The sequence below is a fragment of the Salminus brasiliensis genome, chromosome 12 (assembly GCF_030463535.1).
Source record: "Salminus brasiliensis chromosome 12, fSalBra1.hap2, whole genome shotgun sequence".
In the NCBI taxonomy this organism is placed as follows: Eukaryota; Metazoa; Chordata; class Actinopteri; order Characiformes; family Bryconidae; genus Salminus; species Salminus brasiliensis.
Window position 1 is genome coordinate 24,359,808 of NC_132889.1, and position 20,712 is coordinate 24,380,519.

At 38.4% G+C, this 20,712-nt stretch overlaps 2 protein-coding genes across 8 annotated transcripts in view; one reads left to right on the forward strand and one right to left on the reverse strand.

Moving 5' to 3' along the window:
* The first annotated feature begins 14 nt into the window (after nucleotides 1-14).
* slc5a11 (solute carrier family 5 member 11) lies at nucleotides 15-17,045 on the forward strand. Of its 2 annotated transcripts, XM_072693687.1 has the most exons (16): nucleotides 15-161; nucleotides 2,082-2,244; nucleotides 4,751-4,822; nucleotides 4,904-5,008; nucleotides 6,598-6,657; nucleotides 7,468-7,572; nucleotides 7,900-8,005; nucleotides 8,535-8,615; nucleotides 9,420-9,625; nucleotides 11,042-11,177; nucleotides 11,401-11,508; nucleotides 11,623-11,773; nucleotides 12,564-12,732; nucleotides 13,874-14,089; nucleotides 15,195-15,336; nucleotides 15,637-17,045. In XM_072693687.1, the coding sequence occupies exons 2-16, from the start codon at nucleotides 2,110-2,112 to the stop codon at nucleotides 15,849-15,851; spliced, it is 2,007 nt and encodes a 668-aa protein (XP_072549788.1). In that variant the 5' UTR covers nucleotides 15-161; nucleotides 2,082-2,109; the 3' UTR covers nucleotides 15,852-17,045. The 2 variants fall into 2 exon arrangements, with proteins under 2 accessions (XP_072549788.1, XP_072549789.1); XM_072693688.1 differs by lacking the exon at nucleotides 2,082-2,244.
* arhgap17b (Rho GTPase activating protein 17b) overlaps nucleotides 16,193-20,712 on the reverse strand; it is a 45,832-nt gene continuing 41,312 nt past the window's right edge. For 3 of the 6 annotated variants that reach the window (XM_072693682.1, XM_072693685.1, XM_072693681.1), the window contains one exon: nucleotides 16,193-18,028. In XM_072693682.1, coding sequence (XP_072549783.1) covers nucleotides 17,913-18,028 — 116 coding nt within the window. In that variant the 3' untranslated portion in view covers nucleotides 16,193-17,912. Of the gene's footprint in view, nucleotides 18,029-20,519; nucleotides 20,567-20,712 lie in introns of all 6 variants that reach the window. The other 3 variants (XR_011980693.1, XM_072693683.1, XM_072693684.1) reach the window with 2 other exon arrangements.

Here is a 20,712-nt window from a genome sequence, read left to right on the forward strand (position 1 = left end):
TATATAAGGAGTGGAGGAAAGATGGAGTTTGATCCCTTCATCGGCTTCTAGGCAGCTATGACGGCATTACGAGCGTCCGAAGGGTGAGACGCTTGGCTTCTAGAGCCATGTGTATGCCCTGGGAAAGAGGACCTGTTCTCCATCTCTGACCATCAACGCTGGTAAGTGTATCTCTCCGTTTGCCTTCACTTTTTGTTGTACTGATATGCGGCAGATGGTGTTGTGCAAACCCACTTTATTGCACCTGTCAAACGGGCATGGGAGATTGTTTGAACAGCAGAGAGTGACTCAGCACTGGAATACCTCCACACTGAGGCGTTCCATTTGAGAGGAATCATCATGACTGTTCTTTGGGCTGATCTTGGTTTGATCTGATCTTTTTCCTGGTGGATTAACTCCCATTTTGAAGATTTTACAAACCTTTAGTCTGAGACAGCTGTATAGGCCACATGTGGAAAACACTGTATTTAAAATAGCATGGTTTAAATTGATAATGCTAGGAGTGTCCCTATGTAGAAAAGTGTCAGCTATCAGTTAAGCTAGGCATAATGCTTATATCCCAATATTTTGCATTCATTCCCAATTAGCAGAGTACAGTCTTATGCTAAAGTTTGGATACCTCTGTTTAAAAGAGTTTCTAGCTAAGTTAAGTGAAAAAGAACTGCTACACATTGTTGATACACTTTCTTTTTATGTTCTGAATTATACATAATGGATTTAAAGATAATAAAAACATTTCATAAGCCAGTGCTTTTTCACAAGCTACAGTAATTATGCTTTATGTAGAGGTGTGTCTCTGTGGAGAATATTAATTAATTGGCACTAATTAATTTGACCTGGGATGCCCAAACCTTTGCGTAAGACTATATCTTGGATTCATTCAGAATGGAAAAACATTTTTTTTTAATCCAAAGACCAATCATTTGGACTAATCCAAACTTATTGAATGCCATGAGATATGAAAATGCATCATACACAAGTGGTGGCGAGTATATTCAAAACATTTACTGTAAAAACAACACAGCTTGCCCAGCTTTTGGCGCTTGCCCGACACATTACCTCAAATAGTTAATTAGTGAACAATGTTTCTGTTGGACAAAACCTCATAACTGACATGCGACATAGACTTTTTCCTGTATGCATGCACTTAGTGCTGTTGGGGACGGAGGTGACGTGCATAAACGTATCAATGTGTGCATTCATGCCATTTCAGGGACTGATTCGTTCACATAGCAGACACATACAGGTCACTTAAATGTATGAATGTGAACTGTCAAGATTCAAAATCCAAGATGATTAATGAGGCTTGTAATGTGAACATAGCCTTTGACACAATGTAAAGAACAATGGCCAGATTTCATCCTTCTAAAAGTCCAAAAGCAAAAGATATACAAGGTTTCCTTCATAGAGAACAAACATTCCAAATGCTCTGGGTGTCCATAGTTCTACATAGAACCATAGCTTTTATTAAAGAACTATTAAAGAACCATTTCTAGGTAGTAAATCATATCCACCTTTAGATCAGTACAGTTACAACCAGTATAACCAGTAGGCAAATGCAAGCAGGAATGTCACTGTACATCCTTAAAAATGGGTTCTTCAGGGGTTCTTTAGTACAACAGAGTTCTGGTGTGGCCCTTTGTTAGCACATATTTAATCCTTAAAACAAATGACTGTATAATCCAGTCCAGGAATAGGTGTAAGTATAGAAACAGGCTGTGCTTGTATATACTGTACTGTACTGTATGTGTGGAAGTGTGTATTGAAGCAACTGGCTGGTTGTATTGTGTTGTTCCACACAGCATGTTATTCTTTTATTACTACTAATATCTCATCTTATCAGTTCCAGATATTACCAGCTGCCATAAGCTACCCTTATTATTGTATGATTGTATGACCAAACAATGTTATAAAAGTGAAAAATTTGATCTGTAATCAGCTGTCTTGTCATGCTCTGACTAAATGACTGTGTGTGTGTGCACATACGTGTATTTGTGAATGTGTGTGTGTATGTGTGTGTGTGAGAGAGAGACAGAGAGAGACAGAAAGCATAAGATAATGGTCTGCTGTTTTTGCTGTAGCGTGAAACGTGCTTGCTTCCTGATCCTCATGGCTAGCACTAAGATGCCTAGTGTCTCCCCTACGCCCACTGAAGGGGAATCAAAGGGAACGCAGACGCTGCCTGCTGCAGATATAGCCGTGCTTGTTGTGTATTTCCTTTTGATCTTGGCAGTAGGATTATGGGTAGGTTTCTTTAAGAGATTCCTCACATCATTAATTAAGGCGATATGACTCATATGTTTCATTCCAGCAAATAAAAAGTGGATTTCGGCACTGATCTGTCACACTCTTTGAAACGCTGATCTTCCACTGGCTGTCCTGAAATGTTTATTCCTTTACAATCCTGAACACACATTCACACCCGCACCCTCCAAAAATATGCCATTTCATTTCCTGATGAAGGCTCATGAAACACATTCATTTTTTGGAACTGTTCTGCAGAGGGTGTGTGCTGTTTTTCTCTGTATGAAAATGCTGTGGTGGAGAGCGAGGAGCAACCTAACACAGGGTCAAATCTAACTGTAGACAGTAGACTGCTGAAAATGTAACAAGCATATTTGTGGATAAACAGGTTTATGTAAAACAGATTTTTGATTATTGTCATATTCATATTCCCATGACATCATTGCTTATGAATTCTAACAGCTATTGGAAAAATATTTCTCCATATGGATAAAGGATGGATTAAAGCATGAATGGCTAAGCGAGTAAAAGATAACCTGATTTCCAAAAGGCATCAAGTTTTGGGCACTCTGCAAGTTCAGTACTTTGTAACACTCCCTTTGGCAAGTATCAAAGCTTGATTTTTGTAGACACCTACAAACTCGTTTGGGGGGGATGTTCACACATTATTCCTTGCAGTTCGGTGAGATTCTTGGGCTGTCTTACATGCACTGCTCTTTTGAAAGTCTAGCCATAGATTTTCAGTGTTTAGATTGGGGGATTATGAAGGCCAAACCCTGGCAAACCCTTCAGCGTGTGCCTCTTCAGGTTAGTCCATTGTGGATTCTGAGGTATGTTAAGGATCATTAGCCTGCTGTAGAAGCAATTCTTCTTTAATTTTTTTTTTTTATAAACAGTGTGATGATTCCAGAATTTGCTGGTATTTAATTGAATGAATTCAGGCTTAATCTTGAGGTCCGGACGGAGGAAAAGTTTTCTTCTGGTGACTCTTCAATGAAGGTCATATTTGTGCAGGTGTCGCTGCACAGTGGAACAGTGCACCGTAGTCTCTGAGAGTTTTCTTGGCCTTCCGGGCCTCAGCTTGACCTCCACAACCCTTGTTAATGGCCTTTCTAACTGAAGTACCTAAAAGAAAACATTGCTACCTTCTTATAGTCTTCTCCTGCTTTGTAGGCATTCATTATTTTAATATTCAGAGGTATAGACAGCTGCTTAAGACGTTTACAGCTGCTGTTGGTTGGGACAAGGTGTGAGGAGTCTGAGGAGAGTATTTATAATGTTGTGAAATATGCTTTACCTGGCCTTAAGCAATTAAGCCATAACAAGCTAATTTAAGGTCTGAGACCTTGCTGAAAGTTATCCAGAAGCTCAAACCACCTTTACATGGTGCTTCTTTTCTTTTTTTGCTGTTAAATTTTTTACAAAACTAGAAAATAGAAAATAGAACATTAGAAAATAATCACTAAATATCCTTGAAATGTTGGTTGAATGTTTCATCTTTAACTGTATGCCTTTAAAGAGAAGTTCATCTTCTACTCGCGTAATTATTTACAGTAGAACATTTTGTTCAGGGGTGCCCAGACTTTTGCATGTCACGCTATAATTTCATGTGTTTAGGTCTGAATTGTGTTTAATTTAATTAAGCAGCCGTTGTTGACTGTTAGAACTCTCCCATCAGTCCGTTACAGTTACAACCCCACATGCTACTATCAGACGTGCTGGAAACAAAGGCTTCTTCCTTAAGTAATAATTTAAAAAAATGTTATGTTGTGCCACGCTCTGCCATATACAGATTCATACACCACTTTTTATATTTTTATCTATATCTAAGTGAAAATGTTTTTCATTGGGGGCAGTTAAATACAGTGGCAAGAAAAAGTATGTAATCCCTTTGGAATTGTATGATGTTCTGCATTCATTTGTCAGAAAATGTGATCTGATCCTCATCTCAGCTTTTGGAGGATCTACAATCAAAAAATATTGATTTACATAAAGCTGGAAAGGGTTACAAAGGCTTTTCAAAGTGATTTCAAAGGCTTTAGAAATTCACCAGTCAACAGTGAGGCAAACAATCTACAAATGGAGACAATGTGGGACTGTGGCTACTCTGCCAAGAAGTGGACTCCCAGTCAAAATGACCCCAAGGTCACAATGGAGACTTCATCAATGAGGTGAAGAAACAACCCTGAGTGACAGCCAAAGATTTGAAGGTATCATTGGTAGAGTCTAAATTAATGTGTTCAATAAAGACCTGCAGGATCATATTTCTTTTTGGGTTATTATTTGTAGGCACATTAATTTTTGTCAGTACGCTTGACTTGGATGAGGATAAGATCACATTTAATGACAAATTAATGCCGAACACCATTCAATTCCAAAGAGTTCACATACTTTTTCTTGCCACTGTAGGTTTTTAAGTATTTTTCTTATTACTTTCTTTAGCAATTTTTTTCAGTATTTCTGTTGAATGTCACTTTTCATAATGTTCTACCTTGCTGATTTCTAGTCTATGTGGAAAACCAAGAGAAGCACAGTGAATGGATATTTCCTTGCAGGCAAAAACATGACTTGGTGGCCGGTGAGTTCTTATATTTGTCATAGTCTATATTACAAATATGAGAAAACAGTATCTGAAATCATTGCTGTGCTGTGTCTGCAGGTAGGCACATCACTATTTGCCAGTAATGTGGGCAGTGGTCACTTCATTGGGCTGGCTGGATCAGGGGCTGCGTCCGGCATCGGCCCTACAGCATACGAGTGGAATGTAAGAGATATAAATAGCACAAACTTTGTGCCTTGTTCTGAATTGATGGGAAAGCAATTTCCCAATAATAAATCAGTGTTATGTTCATTTGGTTTTGAAGTTTGTGAAGAAGTGCTAAAGAAGGGCATGAGCTGTACACTGTAAAATAATGTGGGGTTAAGTTGATAAAGATTGATTGGTTGAATTTTTGCAGAACTTTGTAGCATTGAATTTTAAAATGTGTGGGATTTGATGTGTTGTGTAGAGGTTTTGTAGTGGTTTTGTGAGTTGCTTGATAATTGTTCATCAACTGAAACATTCCTGTGCTACAGTTTATATAAATTGATTATAAAACTGAGTTGTGAAAGTTGTGTGTTGGATTGTGTTGGATTGTGTTAGATAAAGTTTTATAGACTTTGGTGTTTTCTAAGTTAGTAAATACAGCACTTTTCAGAGTCACAAGGTGCTTTACAAAGAAACAGCATTATACAAATTGTTATACATTTATTATTATCATAATATGGTTGCATTACATACAGTTCTACAAATTATTTAATTAGAAATAAATAAAGCGAACCATATTCTGTGAGTGTGTAAAGTGACGATAGAGAGGAAAGTGTGTAGATGAAAATAATTCATGAATACCATTTTTACCTGTAATATTTATGTGGCTATGTAGTGGCGGATACCTCCACCACCTCCTCTTTCTCTTCACACATGAATTACCACTAAACGCAGATACACAACTCGCACAAATACAGTACAATACGAAACAATGCAGCCTTTTACGTACTGATTAACCCAACACCTACTCCAAAAGATGAGTCTTTAGCTGCCTTTTAAAAGATTCCACAGAATCGGCAGATCTTAAAAAAATATGTTCACAGTTAGGTGCAATGCCCTGGTCAATGCTTGGTCACCACGACCAATGGTTGAACGTGTAACAGACAGTAAACTGAGCTTATTTGACACATACATAGAAGCCTGATCAAGCAATGCTCTGTCAGTAAGAGTAGGAATTTTACACTGGATGCTAAACTCAACAGGAAGTCGGTGAACTGATTTCAGCAAAGCGGTAATGTGAGACCATCTGTTTGACCTATTAAGTAGTCCTGCAGCAGCCCGCAAACGATCACGAGCAGACGCACTAAGCGAGGTAAACGAGCATTACAGCAATCATAAAAGCAGGGATAAGTAGCTCTGTCTCAGCGCTTGAAATACAGACCTAGTCAACTGTTTAACATGAGTGTCGAATGACAAAGAATAATCAAATGTAGCTCCCAGATTACACAAGCTGGAGCGGACAGCAGAGAAAAAAGCCACAGACTTTGTTTAATCGTAGGAGTAACCTCCTCAGGAGTGACAATCAATGTTTACCAGAAGTTACTTGCTGTCCAATCCCTGGTAGCATAAAGACAATCTAAGCACCTCACTTTGCTTGGTATTGTGAAATGAATTCTTCAAATCCCACAAACGCTTTATTAAATACCGAAACTGTGACCCAGGGTGATCCAGCGACTCTGTCTTTTCTACTAGGATATCTGCTGCAGATTAGTGTGAAATGTTTAAAGTTTACTGATGATATCATTGTCCCTCACTCTCTCTGGTAGGGTATGCTGATGGTTCTGCTTCTAGGCTGGCTCTTCCTACCCATCTACATTGCTGCAGGGGTGAGACCGCCCACCCACACTACCAGAATGTATATTACAGTATAGAGAATAAAGGATAAAGGTGCAGGTATTTGTCACTGTACAGTGTGGACTGTACAGCGAAATGTGTCCTCCGCATTTAACCCATCTGGTAGTGAACACACACTCACACATGTGTTAGGGGCAGTGAGTACAGAGAGGGTAAAGGGCCTTGCTCAAGGGCCCAACAGTGGCAGCTTGCCGAGCCCGGGAATCGAACCCACAACCCTGTTATCGATATCCCGGAGCTCTAACCGCTGAGCCACCACTGCCAACTGATGAAGAAATTCTGACACATTTGAACATCATAGTAACAGTATTGGGAGATGTAGGTAATAAAAGCAAAAAGGTAAAGGTGCAAGTATTTGTCAGTGTGTATTTGCCACCCATCTGTGGTGGTGAACACACACACACACTAGTGAACAAGCAGCAAAGAGCACACACACCCAGAGCAGTGGGCAGCCAACTCTAGCACCCAGGGAGCAGAGAAGGTGAAGGGCCTTGCCCAAGGGCCCAACAGTGGCAGCTTGCAGAGCCCGGGTATCAACTGCTGAGCCACCACTGCCTCATACAACTAAACACATAAAACTGATTTAATGTCTTTTAAAGAATATTTGGAAATATAATTAATAAAAAAGCATTTACCCTGAAGATCATATGTCTATAGGTTTGAACGTTTTCAAACCTATATTTTTATTAATATATATATATAAATTGGTACATGACTGTATAAGTGTAAATAACAGGATCTCTATATTTCATTTACACTGACCAATGCTATTGTGCTTCTAGGTGACAACTATGCCCGAGTATCTCCAGAGAAGATTTGGAGGCAAAAGAATACAGATATTTATCGCCATCTTGTATTTATTTATTTACATCTTCACCAAAATATCTGTAAGTGTGTACATTTTAGGTGTTTCTACGCTTAACGCATCAATCCTCAATAGAAAAAAATCTGTACTTGTACGTTGTTGTGTGCTGGAAATTGTAGTCGTATTAGGAAAATATCATATCATCACGAGCAAATCATACCTTGTATTCCCAGTTCAGAAAATGACATCTGGTCTGGCCTTATCAGCATACCTTTTAAGAAAGGCCTAAGTTTTACTGGTTGAATTATTCAATTCTATTTGTATTACATCGCTGTGTGTCTTTCCAGTAAGTGTGCACCTTCTCGCTTTGGAGAATATATGAAAGACTGTACCTTTGTCTTGTGTGCAGGTGGATATGTATGCCGGCGCTGTGTTCATTCAGCAAGCTCTGGGCTGGGACATTTATCTTGCAGTAATTCTTCTGCTGGTCATTACTGCTCTCTACACTGTAGCAGGTGAGGAAGCCATTTGTGTCTCACCACAGTGGCCTCATTTCATTGACTTTTTTAAAGCAACACAGCAGTTTAGACTCAGTGACTGTATTATTTAACAGTTTGGAATGTGTGTTATCAATACAAAAAAAAACAAACAAACAAGCATTTTGTTGCAGATAAATATTTAGTTTATTTAATACATGTAATAATATGTTATGTATGTATTATATATTATATTTCTAATATATTGTAAGTGCTGTAAAATCTGGTCATTGTCTCCAAACCAAACAATCAAACAAAATATGTATAAAAATATAATTAAAACATTATAATTCATAATTTCAGCATTTCTACCCAAGGATGTTTTAGTTTTTTTCATCTTGGTGTCTAGTTTATAATGTTCAGCATGAGTTATTATTATATATCAGCTAACAAACAAAAATATTATTTCAAGTGATTCTAATCACAATGTACAAGTATGCCTATTGTTCCATTAAGGATTGCTCATGACAACGCTTTCCTTCATTGCGAATGTTGGATGTTGTCTCAGGTGGTCTTGCAGCAGTCATCTACACTGACGCGGCTCAGACTCTCATCATGCTGATGGGGGCCCTAACCCTCATGGGCTTCAGTATGTACAGCTTAGCCACCTTTACTTTTTTCACTTTATGTTCACTATATATTCATATATTCATCTGTCCAAAAGTATCCACACACCTCTTCTACCCTGTGCTAAGCTAATCTTATTGTTGACACACAGCGTGTATGATCTCCACAAGAAAGCATTGCCAGTACAACAGGACATTGTGCACTACATAAAGTTTGAGGGCCCATATCCTACATTTTTCTTCAGTTGGATTTTCCAAGTCCTTTTATGATGTGGTTTGTGTCTTATTAGCCCTTACAACAGGCTGGTAATTTTAGAATTTTATTCCTTTAGAATACATGTGAATAAGCTGTATTCTGACTGACATGCCTGTATTGGGCATTATCCAAAAAGTCCGGGATGAAGTACTCCCTATAACTAAAAAAGGGGTGGGACTGAACTGCTACAGGCTGAACCGTCACGACCAGATCACAAACTACAGCAAACGTCTCTTTTTAAGAAAATAGAGTAAAATTTAGTTTTCAATGATAAAGGCTGTGGAGCAGTGGCACTGCATTCTCCATGTAGTTCCCTTGGGTTAAGTTGAGGTGGCGTTTGTGATCTAGAACTAATCAAAATCCAACATCAGCACCGGACCTCACTAATGCACTTAAGTTTGAATGCAATCAGATTTTCATAGCTATTTTCCAGCTTCCCATTCATATCCTTTATTTCAGAAATGCTGGATGAGCAGGCGTCTGAAATCTTTTGGACATCTAGAGTGTTTTTTAATTAAGAATAATTCCGGTCCTTTAACTTACATACTCTCTTTTTTTCACCTGTGTGGAGGTTTTGTGGAGGTTGGAGGTTGGCAGGCTCTGTTTGATGGCTACAGCAATGCAATCCCCTCTGTCAGAGACCCAAATACTACCTGTGGGATCCCACGTGAAGATGCCTTTCACATATTCCGCCATCCTGTGACCTCTGACCTGCCCTGGCCAGGTGTGCTGCTGGGCATGTCCATCCCCTCCATGTGGTACTGGTGCTCTGACCAGGTGAGAGGAGAAGATGAGGGATTTTAATACTGCATTTTGATAAGGACTCAATGAAATTAGTATAATACTTTATATTGTATTTGTATGAATACTGTATTTTAAGGCATTGCTTTTAACCAATACGAGTATACCTTAAGAGTTTAATTTGATGCACCAATAATTTAGTTAAACAGTGCTGCACTTGGTAGACAAAACGAATTGCTCAGATATACAGCATTTACTAATGTTTAGAAACCTTAAAATGAAAAAGGCAAAATAGCCCTAAATACCACACTGCTTATTAAGTGATGGAGAGAATTGAGGAGTAATAAAGGAGGTGGAGGATTCTTCGAGTGATGCCATAGAAAAACTCTTTTTGGTTTCATAAAGATCCCAGGGAGATGGTGTGATGATGTCACTGCCACAGATGGTCTGCCATATAAGGGAACATTAGAGGTTTACTCATGAAGACTTCAAATTTCCATTTCTAATTTTGTGTCTAGATAACTCTAATACATACATTTATAACAAATAAATAATAAAGGGTATTCAGTTCTTAATTTAATTTGAACTACTGACCAATTTTATCATTTATTATAATTGTATAATATTATAAATATCCTTTTATTGGATATTTTAAATCTAATTAATACAAAAACTCAAACATTATTGCATTTACAGCTCAAAAACACTCTAGATGATCAATTTTCAACAATATTCATGAGTTGAGAACTGTTTCTATAGTCCTTTTATGCAAATATACCAAGAAATTAATTCAATATCTAAATTCTGTTTTACAGTTAGTGAGTTAGTGAGTAGCCTAAGATCTTTTGAGAATAACTTTTGGCTATGTGTGCCTGTAAATATGTAAATAGATTGTGATTTTTAGGCAAGTAAAAGAATGTACAGCTGTCAAAACAGCCTGCAAAATTCAGTCAAAAAGCAGTTAGCCTTTTTTTTTACTTGAAGAGAACACTTTATTAACTAAAGGCCACATCCCACTATTGTTGCTGAAAAAGACCCATGGAGTTTTTTAAAATAAATAAATTCTTATTAAAAAACATAATTTTTTAAGACCATTTTTTACTTTAGAATATTAGTGGTACTGGTACAGACACATTCCTGGCATTGTGACATCCCTGTACTAAAGTATATTTATGAGGAGAGGAATCACATTTTTTGCACAGTTACAGTTTAGTCATTGACATGTAATCACAAACACCTTTGTAATTTTTGACTTATTGTACAGTGACCGTATCTATACTGCTTTCTGATTGATTTCCTCTTTGGTTTTTCATTTGTTAAAATCGAATTCCTTTCTTCCTCATAGCTTCAGTTTTAGCCACAATACTTGATGGATTTAAGCTACTGCATGCATCTCTGATTATTCTTTGAAACTCTTTGTGTGTGTGTGTGTGTGTGTGTGCGTGCGTGCAGGTAATAGTGCAGCGCTCCTTGGCCGCTAAGAACCTGCTGCATGCCAAAGGAGGTTCGCTACTGGCCTCCTACCTCAAAGTTCTGCCCTTTTTCATGATGGTGCTGCCTGGCATGATCAGCAGAATACTATATCCAGGTACACCTGCCAACACAAGCATGCTTACATTACAAGGGATGTAAGGCATTTTAGGATATTCTTCAAAAAATGAATTTGATCTTGATTGAAAATATAGGAATTCATTCAATTGTAAAACTGTACATGGAAATCTAGTGGACTGTCAAATCCATCAAATCCATCAAAGTCTTCTGCATGACATGACAGAGTGTGTGATCTATTTATCTGTGGTGTGGGTGTGCAGATGAGGTAGGATGCGCAGATCCTGAGGTGTGTAAAGAGGTGTGTGGAAATTCTGTGGGCTGCTCAGATATTGCTTACGCCAAACTGGTCATGGAACTCCTACCTTCAGGTAAATATTGCAGCCTTTACCATTCCACTTATTACATTTTGTTAATTTTTCATGGTAACAAGAAAAAAATGACTAAATGAATGAGTTGAAGTGTGTGTGCTTGTGTGTGCAAAGGGCTTCGAGGCTTGATGATGGCTGTGATGCTGGCTGCTCTTATGTCTTCCTTGACGTCCATCTTCAACAGCTCCAGCACCCTCTTTACCATGGACCTGTGGAGACACTTCCGCCGGGCTGCCTCTGAGTGGGAGCTCATGATAGTGGGCAGGTGAGTTCTCTTGTGATAGTGGGCAAGAGTAGTTCAGTGAATAATTATATTTAAAGCCACATTATGTAGCATTTCAACCCTAAAATAACAGCTTCAATATCATTGTGGTGGAAGAAGAGTGTCTCTATCGTTGCTACTCTGTGCTCAAAACACGTTTGAGACCTGCGTGACCCTGTGCAATCTCAGCAGTCCACATACTTCTGTCACTTCAGATGTCTCTCAGCTTGTAAAATGTCTTGTGTGCCATGAGAGGGAAGCTTAACATGTGATTTGAATTAACTGCAGTGAATATTCTCCACCTTTCGGGGGAACCCATGACCAAAAAAATAAATTCTCCACAATGCTTGGAGTCACCTTTGAGGACACACTTTACACATGCATTTCTGGACAAGCTGCTAGATACAGAACCATCACTGAAAGTGAAAGAAGCATGTGGACTAAATTAGTAGAGTAATATTAGAGGATTTTACACAACTATGATTTGGGTTTCGCAGTGTGTAGTCAGCAGCTTTCCGAGCCCTGAGTCGCAAAGATTAAGACGCTGTTCTCCCTATTACAGTCAGTGGAGATTCAAAATGTTATTTAAATGTAAAATTGCTACATACTGTTGCTTTAAGTGATCTCGAACAAACCTACTGAGGTTTCTGGCAGTGTATGGCATATAGCTGTTGTCTATGAAAATAGAGAAATTATAGATATAAGATGCTGCTACTTAGGGCTGCTGAGAGGCTTCCCCCTGTAGCATTATGTGATTGTGTGTCTATGTGTGTATGTGTTTGTGTGTGTTCAGAGTGTTTGTCTTGGTGTTAGTGGTAGTGTCCGTGTTATGGATCCCTCTGGTTCAGTCCAGTCAGGGTGGCCAGCTTTTCATCTACATCCAGTCAATCAGCATCTACCTGCAGCCGCCCGTGTCTGTAGTGTTCATGGCTGGCTGCTTCTGGAGAAGGACGAATGAGAAGGTACACTGAGCAGATAATCAATCACCTGTTTTTATTGATTGTATTAGAGAATAGCTCCCGGTAGCACTTTCATTTGACAGCTCACTAGATTTTCGGCTTATCTTTAACCAATGCAAAATGCAACGGAACTTAACATGTAACGTTACAAATCTTAAACCTAATCTCAAGCCTAACAGCCCCTTAGATTAAATCTAATCTTAACCCAAATTCTAACACTGTTGATAATGAACTGAGCATTGATGAATTAGTCCATTGTCCTACAATTCCTATATCTGTGCTTCTATCATTTCTTTAAACACCTACAAAATAAAGTGTGCTGGAACGATTAGTTCTAAATACCCTTGCCAATAATGTCCTAGAAATTCCACCTCTACCTTTTTCACATGTCTACGACAAGTCTGCACAACCCTTCACCACCCTGTCACCTCCCCTTTACTCCTCTCATGTATCATTCCTGGATCCACTTATCAGAGGGGGGGCTGGCTTCATACCACAAAGCAGAAGCCACCTTAGCTTCAGCCCAAAACTCCTTTTTATACAGTGTTCCCTCCTGTCTTCTCCCAAATCATCATAAACTGAAGGCCTCGTCCGAACTAGCAAATATCATGTGTACACTAGGGCTGTCACAAATTATGTTATCGACTTATTGTACCATATATAGACTTGCCCTCAGAATTTTTCGGAGTTTACTTGACGAGGAGAACCCATTAATGTGAAGGATGTGGTATGTCAACTTTTGTCTGCATATACTTAATGATTTAAATCATATCATATCAATAAATCATAATATCATAGTAGCGCTGGGCAATATGACGATATTTTGTCGTATTGTGATAAATTTGTTATGTTACACAATATGCTTTTCTAAGCATATTAAAGATGCTGTAAGTATTGTGTATCACGATAAAAGTCTTTAAACATCATGATTTAGTATTTTTACCATATCGTCCAGCCCCATATCATAGTATCAGTGGCGTAAAATGGTCATAATAAAAATAATATCGTTGATCGCAATCATATCTGGGACATTTTATTGTCCAAAAACTGCAGTTTCCCTGACAGACCTAGTGTACATATTCATATTCATAAGGACAGGTAAGGCTGAGGGATTCAAGTGTTCTGGTTCTTGTGTCTGGTGCAGGGGGCGTTCTGGGGTTTGACGCTGGGGCTGCTGGTAGGAATCGTGCGGATGATCCTGGATTTTGTCTACCCCGCCCCACAGTGCTACGAGAGTGACAGCAGGCCTGACGTTATTAAATACGTTCACTACCTGTATTTCTCCATCATCCTGTCTCTGCTCACACTCGCTGTGGTGGTGTGTGTGAGCCTGGCCACAGAGAAACCCACAAAAGAGCAGGTCAGACACACACTAATACACAAGCAATTAGTGAAGGCAGCAAGACGCCAGTAGGTGAAGTGAGGGAGGAGGATGTGAAACATGGGAAACATTGGATACTATTATTTCTTTCTCACCCGCTGGCACATGTTGACCTAAACAAGGACGTTTTAGAAGCAGCAAATATGTTAATTACATCAGACTTATGTCTTATCGTACCTTTTGATGGGCAAATACAGAAAAGGAAGACTTTGTCCTTAATATATCCAGTACATGCAAGATTAAAAGGCCTGACTTTCCTGGGACAACAGTCCCTGCAGTTTCCTCAAAACGGTGCAAGAGGTCAACAGAGAATGGCCAGACTGGTTCAAGCTGATAAAGGCTACAGTAATTCAGATCACCACTCTGTACAACCTTGAGACAGATTGGCTACAACAGCAACAGCAAGGTTTTGATCTGGCAGCCCAAGAACTTCTGCCAAAAATTTTGCTCTTTTAATGAAGCATACTGTTTATCGGTGTTTATTCAGTTCAGATGCTAGCCAGGATACATAATGATAATAAATCATCATATTGCTCACCTTTTAATAGAGCATTGATGTTATGTAAGGGAAGGTTCTATACATTAACAGACTTCTACGCGTCTGTTAACAGTAGTGCAATTTGGCATGTGATTGTGCCTAACTTTATATTGAAGTGAGTGCTGCCTTCCACCAATGTGGAACCCTCATTGCCTTCTGGGTCTTCAGGGGACACTAATTATTTCAGGGAATTTTTGTTATTGATTTAATTTAATTATTGATTTAACTTGTTGTATTTAAACTCTGAGACTCTCTCAGAAAGGGATTAAGCCCAGTCCTTTACAAAATGTTACTTTCAGTGGAGAATCTCCATTCAGAAAACTCTGTAGTCCAGGACTAGTCTTAAAATCCCTGTGTGGGAAACCCGCCCTGAATGTATTGTATAAAAACTTAGGGGTAATATCTACCTTCCAATTTACTGACAACCTCAGGCAGTAATACCTCTTTGTTTATGTACTCAGAAACAAAATCTGTCGGTACAAGTGACCCTGTAAGTGTTGATGTTTCATATTTGAAGTGTTAACGTACGTGTCCTGTCTGTCACAGATAAGTCGGCTGACGTGGTTCACAAGGTTCGATCCTGTGCAGAGCAGTGAGGCAGATAGGGAAGCTGGAATCTTTACACTAGACAACCGAGTGCATCCTGAAAATGAGAAGAGCAGTGGGGACAGTGAGGAGCAAATCAAAGGTAGTTCCCTTTTATCCCACTGATAATGAGTATGTAGTGTTTGGATTGAATTTCCCCAATATCAGCATTGTTACACAGCTTGAAGGTGCAGTTGGTCTTGAAGCCATGCAACTGCACCTTCTGATTACACTGAAGGTGCTGGTTAAACTGCATTGCCTCAGTTTAACCAGCAGGTGGAGCCAGAGTGTCATAATAAATAAATAAATAAATAAATAAATGGCAACCTCAAAGGAGAAACTTCTTAAGTTTCAATGGAGGTCCATGTAAAAATATTTTTGATTTGATTATGACTGATTTCAGACACAGCGATTGATGAGAAGCCTCAGTCTAAGCTGAAATCCACTTTGCTCTGGCTGTGTGGGATGGATCAAGGGTCTGGAGAAAAAGCCCCTCCTCCTCCGCCAGAGGATGTGGTGTGTTCCCTGGAGGAAGACCCCTGCATGAAGCATGTTGTCAACGCAAACCTCATTGTCTGCCTGTCAGTTGCAGTGTTTCTCATCGCCTACTGGGCTTGACCAGTCTTGACGGACCTAACTGCTTTACTATCAATTGGACCAACATCATCCGTAATGACACTTTTACTTTTTGCCAGTTTTCGGACACTTAATTACTAGAAAAATTACTGCTCTACTGGGTTTGTGCAAGACATTTATGGTGATTTCACGTGGACAAACACAAGTTTTGCCATGAAGAAGCCATCCCAAGCTTGTGAAGCTGGAGCAGATAGCAGCTTTATTTATTCCCAATGACTGTACATGTTTAACAAGCTACTGCAATAATGAGATGAATTGAGTGGTGCCTTTTAGCTTGGATTTAAAATAAAGTTCATTAAATAAATATTCATACAAAACAAGGGTAAATTTCCATTTCAAATTTTATTTTCTTATTGCCAGGCACTGTATTAAGGATTTCATACATATATCAATAAAACTTGCTGTGTAAGAATAACAGCAGTGATCAGTAAAATACACCGGAATATCTTTGTTCACTCGAGAGGTTTGCAGACCAAACGAGATCACCTGCAATAAAGGTGCACACAACGTAGAAAAGTACATTTAAAACAAAAAAGGATTAAGAAAAACAAAGACCAACGTTTACGAGCCCATAAAAGTCCTTTAGGGACAGCCTGTCACAGAAACAAGTCAATAACAAATTGGAGGAATGACTGTTGATTTTCCAACTATTTCCTGAGTTTAACTGAAGCATTAAAGTACTCGTCCACATTTTGATTGGACTGTTATTTTCAGGCACAGACCTGAAATAACAGGCTCTGAAAGGGGAAAAAGGAATAAAGTCTTCATAATAAACTGCAATAACTTTAACAACAGAGCCGAAAGGTTTAAAAACTGTTTTTCTAGGAATTAAGCTTAAAAGCTGTGCAGCAGTTTCCCCTAAAACAGCAACATTTTAGCATGTTTCCTGTTTTAAACCAATGTCATTTATGAGTGACCAAAAAAGCACATTAAGATGAGAAACTTTACTGTTTACTCAACAGAAATTCCAGCAGAAATTTGGTGATTTTCCTCTAGATTTAATTTGCTTTATTGCTGTACTCTTTGGTCCATCAAATTAAACCCTGTGAAATCAGATAAAAATGACTTACAATAAAACATGAAAGTAAATAAACAAAAGTGATTGTCTAGATCTTAAATGGTGACACAGAAATACTAAAATGCAACCAATATTGCACCACAGGCATAAAAAATATTCAAAACTATATATATATACACATATAGTATACCGTCACGCACATACCTCATATCTCCATATTGAAAGTCAAAGTAAAAATATTTTATTCCAAGCCATTTTGGAGCATTTGTATTGGTCTATTATCATATAATGAAATTCTGACTTAATATATAAAACATTGCCATTGACAAAATATGTCACAAAATGGAAATACAGGGTTTTTGCATGACACTGACCATATCTAGGATTTAGCAATATACTGTTTTTCAATATGTGTGCCATTCGAACTCAACTGTTTCATATAATAGGCCACTTCCTACAATAATAGTATTTTGGTATTTTAAGAAAATCACTCCAGCATAATCTCTGAGGCACTGAAAATGAATTCTTGTACAGTTTAAATAAACATCAATTATATGGCTGCCAGGAAAATGATTAAAAAAGTCTAACACAGCCTACATGCACTGCAGAAGACGCACAAATTTGAAGTGTCCCTGCGGATGTAAAGGCCGTTTAACTTAAAGCTCAGCTTGCTTTGGTCTCTCCCCTCTCTTCCAGTCCTGTGCAGTAAAAAAACACTTTTCAAAGGCACAAGTAAAAACACACACCTGGATAAAGCTAAAAACACCAAACACAAAATGCACGGAAACATTCATCTTTTAAAGTTCTCACTTTTGACATGAGAGGAAAAATAAGCTCAGACGTTTTATCTGACAAAAGACATTTACGATTACGATATGTCGTGATGAAAATGGAAACAGTAACAGCCTCGAAGAAGCTCCATCAGTGCTCGGAAGATCTGGTTTAAATCCAGGCCCTAAAAAAAGGGCTGATTTGTCATGGCATAGTCCAGAAAAGGAGTGCTAGGCTGAGTTTCATCTTCCCTTTCACAGCATGGTGCTCTCCGAATGGTGCTCAGCATCAGGGGGTGTGGCTTCAAGCTGTTCCACAGCAATCACGGGGATAAGGACCCGCCCTGGCCCCTTAAAAGACACACCCACATCTGTGCAAACAGAATATACAGTCAAACTTCAACGGCATGAATGTAAGCCCACTACACCTAATAACCCTCGAAAGTTTGAGGACACCTAGCTTTTTAAAATGGGTTAGAAAGTTGTAATAACCCAATATATTGAAAATGAACCATGAAAGAAACAGTATAGGAAATAAATGTAAATACTTTTTTAAAAAACAATTATGACATCTGTACAGTCATCAAAAATAAAGAAACTATGTAGCAATTAGATGATATCTTCTTTTAGCTTCAGCTTTTCTTTCTTTCCTAGAATATCTTTTTAGTGTTCTTTTTGTAAATATAAATACTGAAAAATCTACGTCTAAGCTGAATCTCTAAAATTTTGAAATGCTGTTTATGACACCCAGTGAGAAACAGCAGCCAAACCTAATTCATTTTGTCCTGCATTTTCCTCCTAAATGCCACTGAATTTCCTTAATATTGAGGAAATATTGAGGAATTATGAATGTTAATACAGGTACATCCTTGCTATAAAAAGATACTACATAAAAAACAACTTCAGCACTTTTGATGTTGATTGATGTTGCCCAAAAAATAAACATGAAAAAACACAATCAAAATGTGAGATTTACTAAAGAAGGTAAAAAAAAAAAAATACTACAATGCTACAGTCAAAGCAACGAAACTCAACCTTTAGTCTCATTAGACAGATTAGATTAGGTAGTATGGCTGCCTGTCTTGGTTCAATGTTAACTTGTATGTAGCAATCCAATCCAAACATTTTAATGACCTCATAATCTAGTGATCTAGTGGCATTTAGGATAAATATATCAGGTCTGGGACATTCCTGTTTACCACAGTGTGTTTAGGTGTTCCCCTTCATCCAGATTAGGCCCCTTAATATTATATCATAATATATTATATAATAATGCCAGCACAGTGGTCTTCTAAACTAAAAAAGGAAAACAAGCTCATTTATTAAACGTATTCTTTGTTACAAGGCCACAAACTTTTGAGGGTAATAAATATGAAGACAAAACACAAAACCTGCTTCATAATTGAACTAAAATAAGCAAGTAAACATTTAGTGCACCATGAATCTGTCATTCAGATGCATTTAGACATACAGGTTTCAACCAGATCAGATATCATAATATACAACATATGATCAAATAACTGTTAAAAATAATTAAAATTCTAGCATCTTACGACAGTATGCATGGTGCAGACCCCCCACCCCCATATCCTCCTTCACTGAAAATACAATATGATGAATTTTCCTTGACTTGTACGCATACATTATTTCCATGTGAATAAAATAGGCTGCATCAACACATAGTAGTTACTTGCTTTTGGCAGTAACTGTGTTGATGTAATGCATTTTTTCAACTTAACGCTACACACAATCAAGAAAGTCAAGTAAATTCCATGCATTTTTTCAGTGTTATTTACTCTAAAAAACAAAGGCGCTACAAAGGGTTCTCTGAGCGATGCCACAGAATAACCATTTTTGGTTCCATAACAAACCAGTTTCTTTACATTCCCTTCTTTAAACTTTTAGGGTGTGTTTATACTTGTCTGCTTTGCGACATGTGAGTTTTGTTACAGTAAGCCTGAATTCTACTTTACTAACTCTGGTCAAGGGTGAGGCTCTGTGCGGACCCGCCCAGGTTTCTATGATTCTGTACTTCTGTACTTCTGCTAACGCTTAGTGTACTTGCTTAGTACAGCGGGGCTGTGTCCCAAACCACATGCTACCACACTATACACAGTGTTGCATAACTAGTCAACATTAGAATAGCATTCATTAGTGTAGGTGCCTCAACTAAAGAAGCGTGCAAGTTGGGATGCTGCCACAGTAAGGTCAGATTTTACAGCTTTAATATACATCGTTCCATGGCAATAAAATGCAATTATCAATGATCAAAAATGTGGTTTAATAATGATATCAAAATGATGTGATTTAATAAATGTAAATTTTATCCTATCAGCTATTTTTTTTTTGTGGATCATGAAGGACCCATAAACACACCTGCCTTGTGCAGACCTCTACTTGCAGCCTCAATCTACGTCATACGCCACATTTTTTCCCCTCTAATTTTGATTGGATTAACATTTGTATAACATTGTATAATTTCCTAGCTTGATTCAGACCAAGGAAACAAAACTACAAGTAGAAACCCACCCTAAAAGGTTCTTCACACACAAAATTAATGGAACCAAACCAAACGTTCTTCCATGGCATTGCTTAAAGAACATTCTGTAGTACTTTTATAGCGTTTTTATGTGTTTTACAGTGAATCCCTAAATGAATCTGTGAAAGGAGCCGACAGATATGGACTGTTGCATAAAGCAAGAGGCAGCACGCTTATATGTTTCATTCCACATGCAGGCTAGCTAGCGTTACCCCAGAAAAGCAGGGTGGGTTAGTGTGCAGAAGCGTTTACACACAGACAGGCTGGCTCGACGACTCCCAGCAACACTACACATTAATTAGCTTACAGGCCCCCATCCTTACCATAGCCTGCCATTCAACGCACAGTTCACAGGCAGCAGGTCACACATCTGCAACAGTTTAACAATGCCACATCATGCATCAGGACACCCAGTTCATTCATCATTCATTACTCAGTAATTACTTCACAGGCTGCACGCATGTGATGGTGGCGGTGGTCACAACTGATTGTAAAATGAGATTAGTCCCCCAAACA

What these genes read in the sequence shown, in the direction of transcription:
- slc5a11 (XM_072693687.1), top strand. Translation starts at nt 2,110, where the DNA reads ATGGCTAGCACTAAGATGCCTAGTGTCTCCCCTACGCCCACTGAAGGG. An exon ending in ACATCTTCACCAAAATATCT is followed by an intron (nt 7,573 to 7,899) that starts GTAAGTGTGTAC and finishes TCTTGTGTGCAG; the next exon opens with GTGGATATGTATGCCGGCGC. An exon ending in CAGCAGAATACTATATCCAG is followed by an intron (nt 11,178 to 11,400) that starts GTACACCTGCCA and finishes GTGGGTGTGCAG; the next exon opens with ATGAGGTAGGATGCGCAGAT.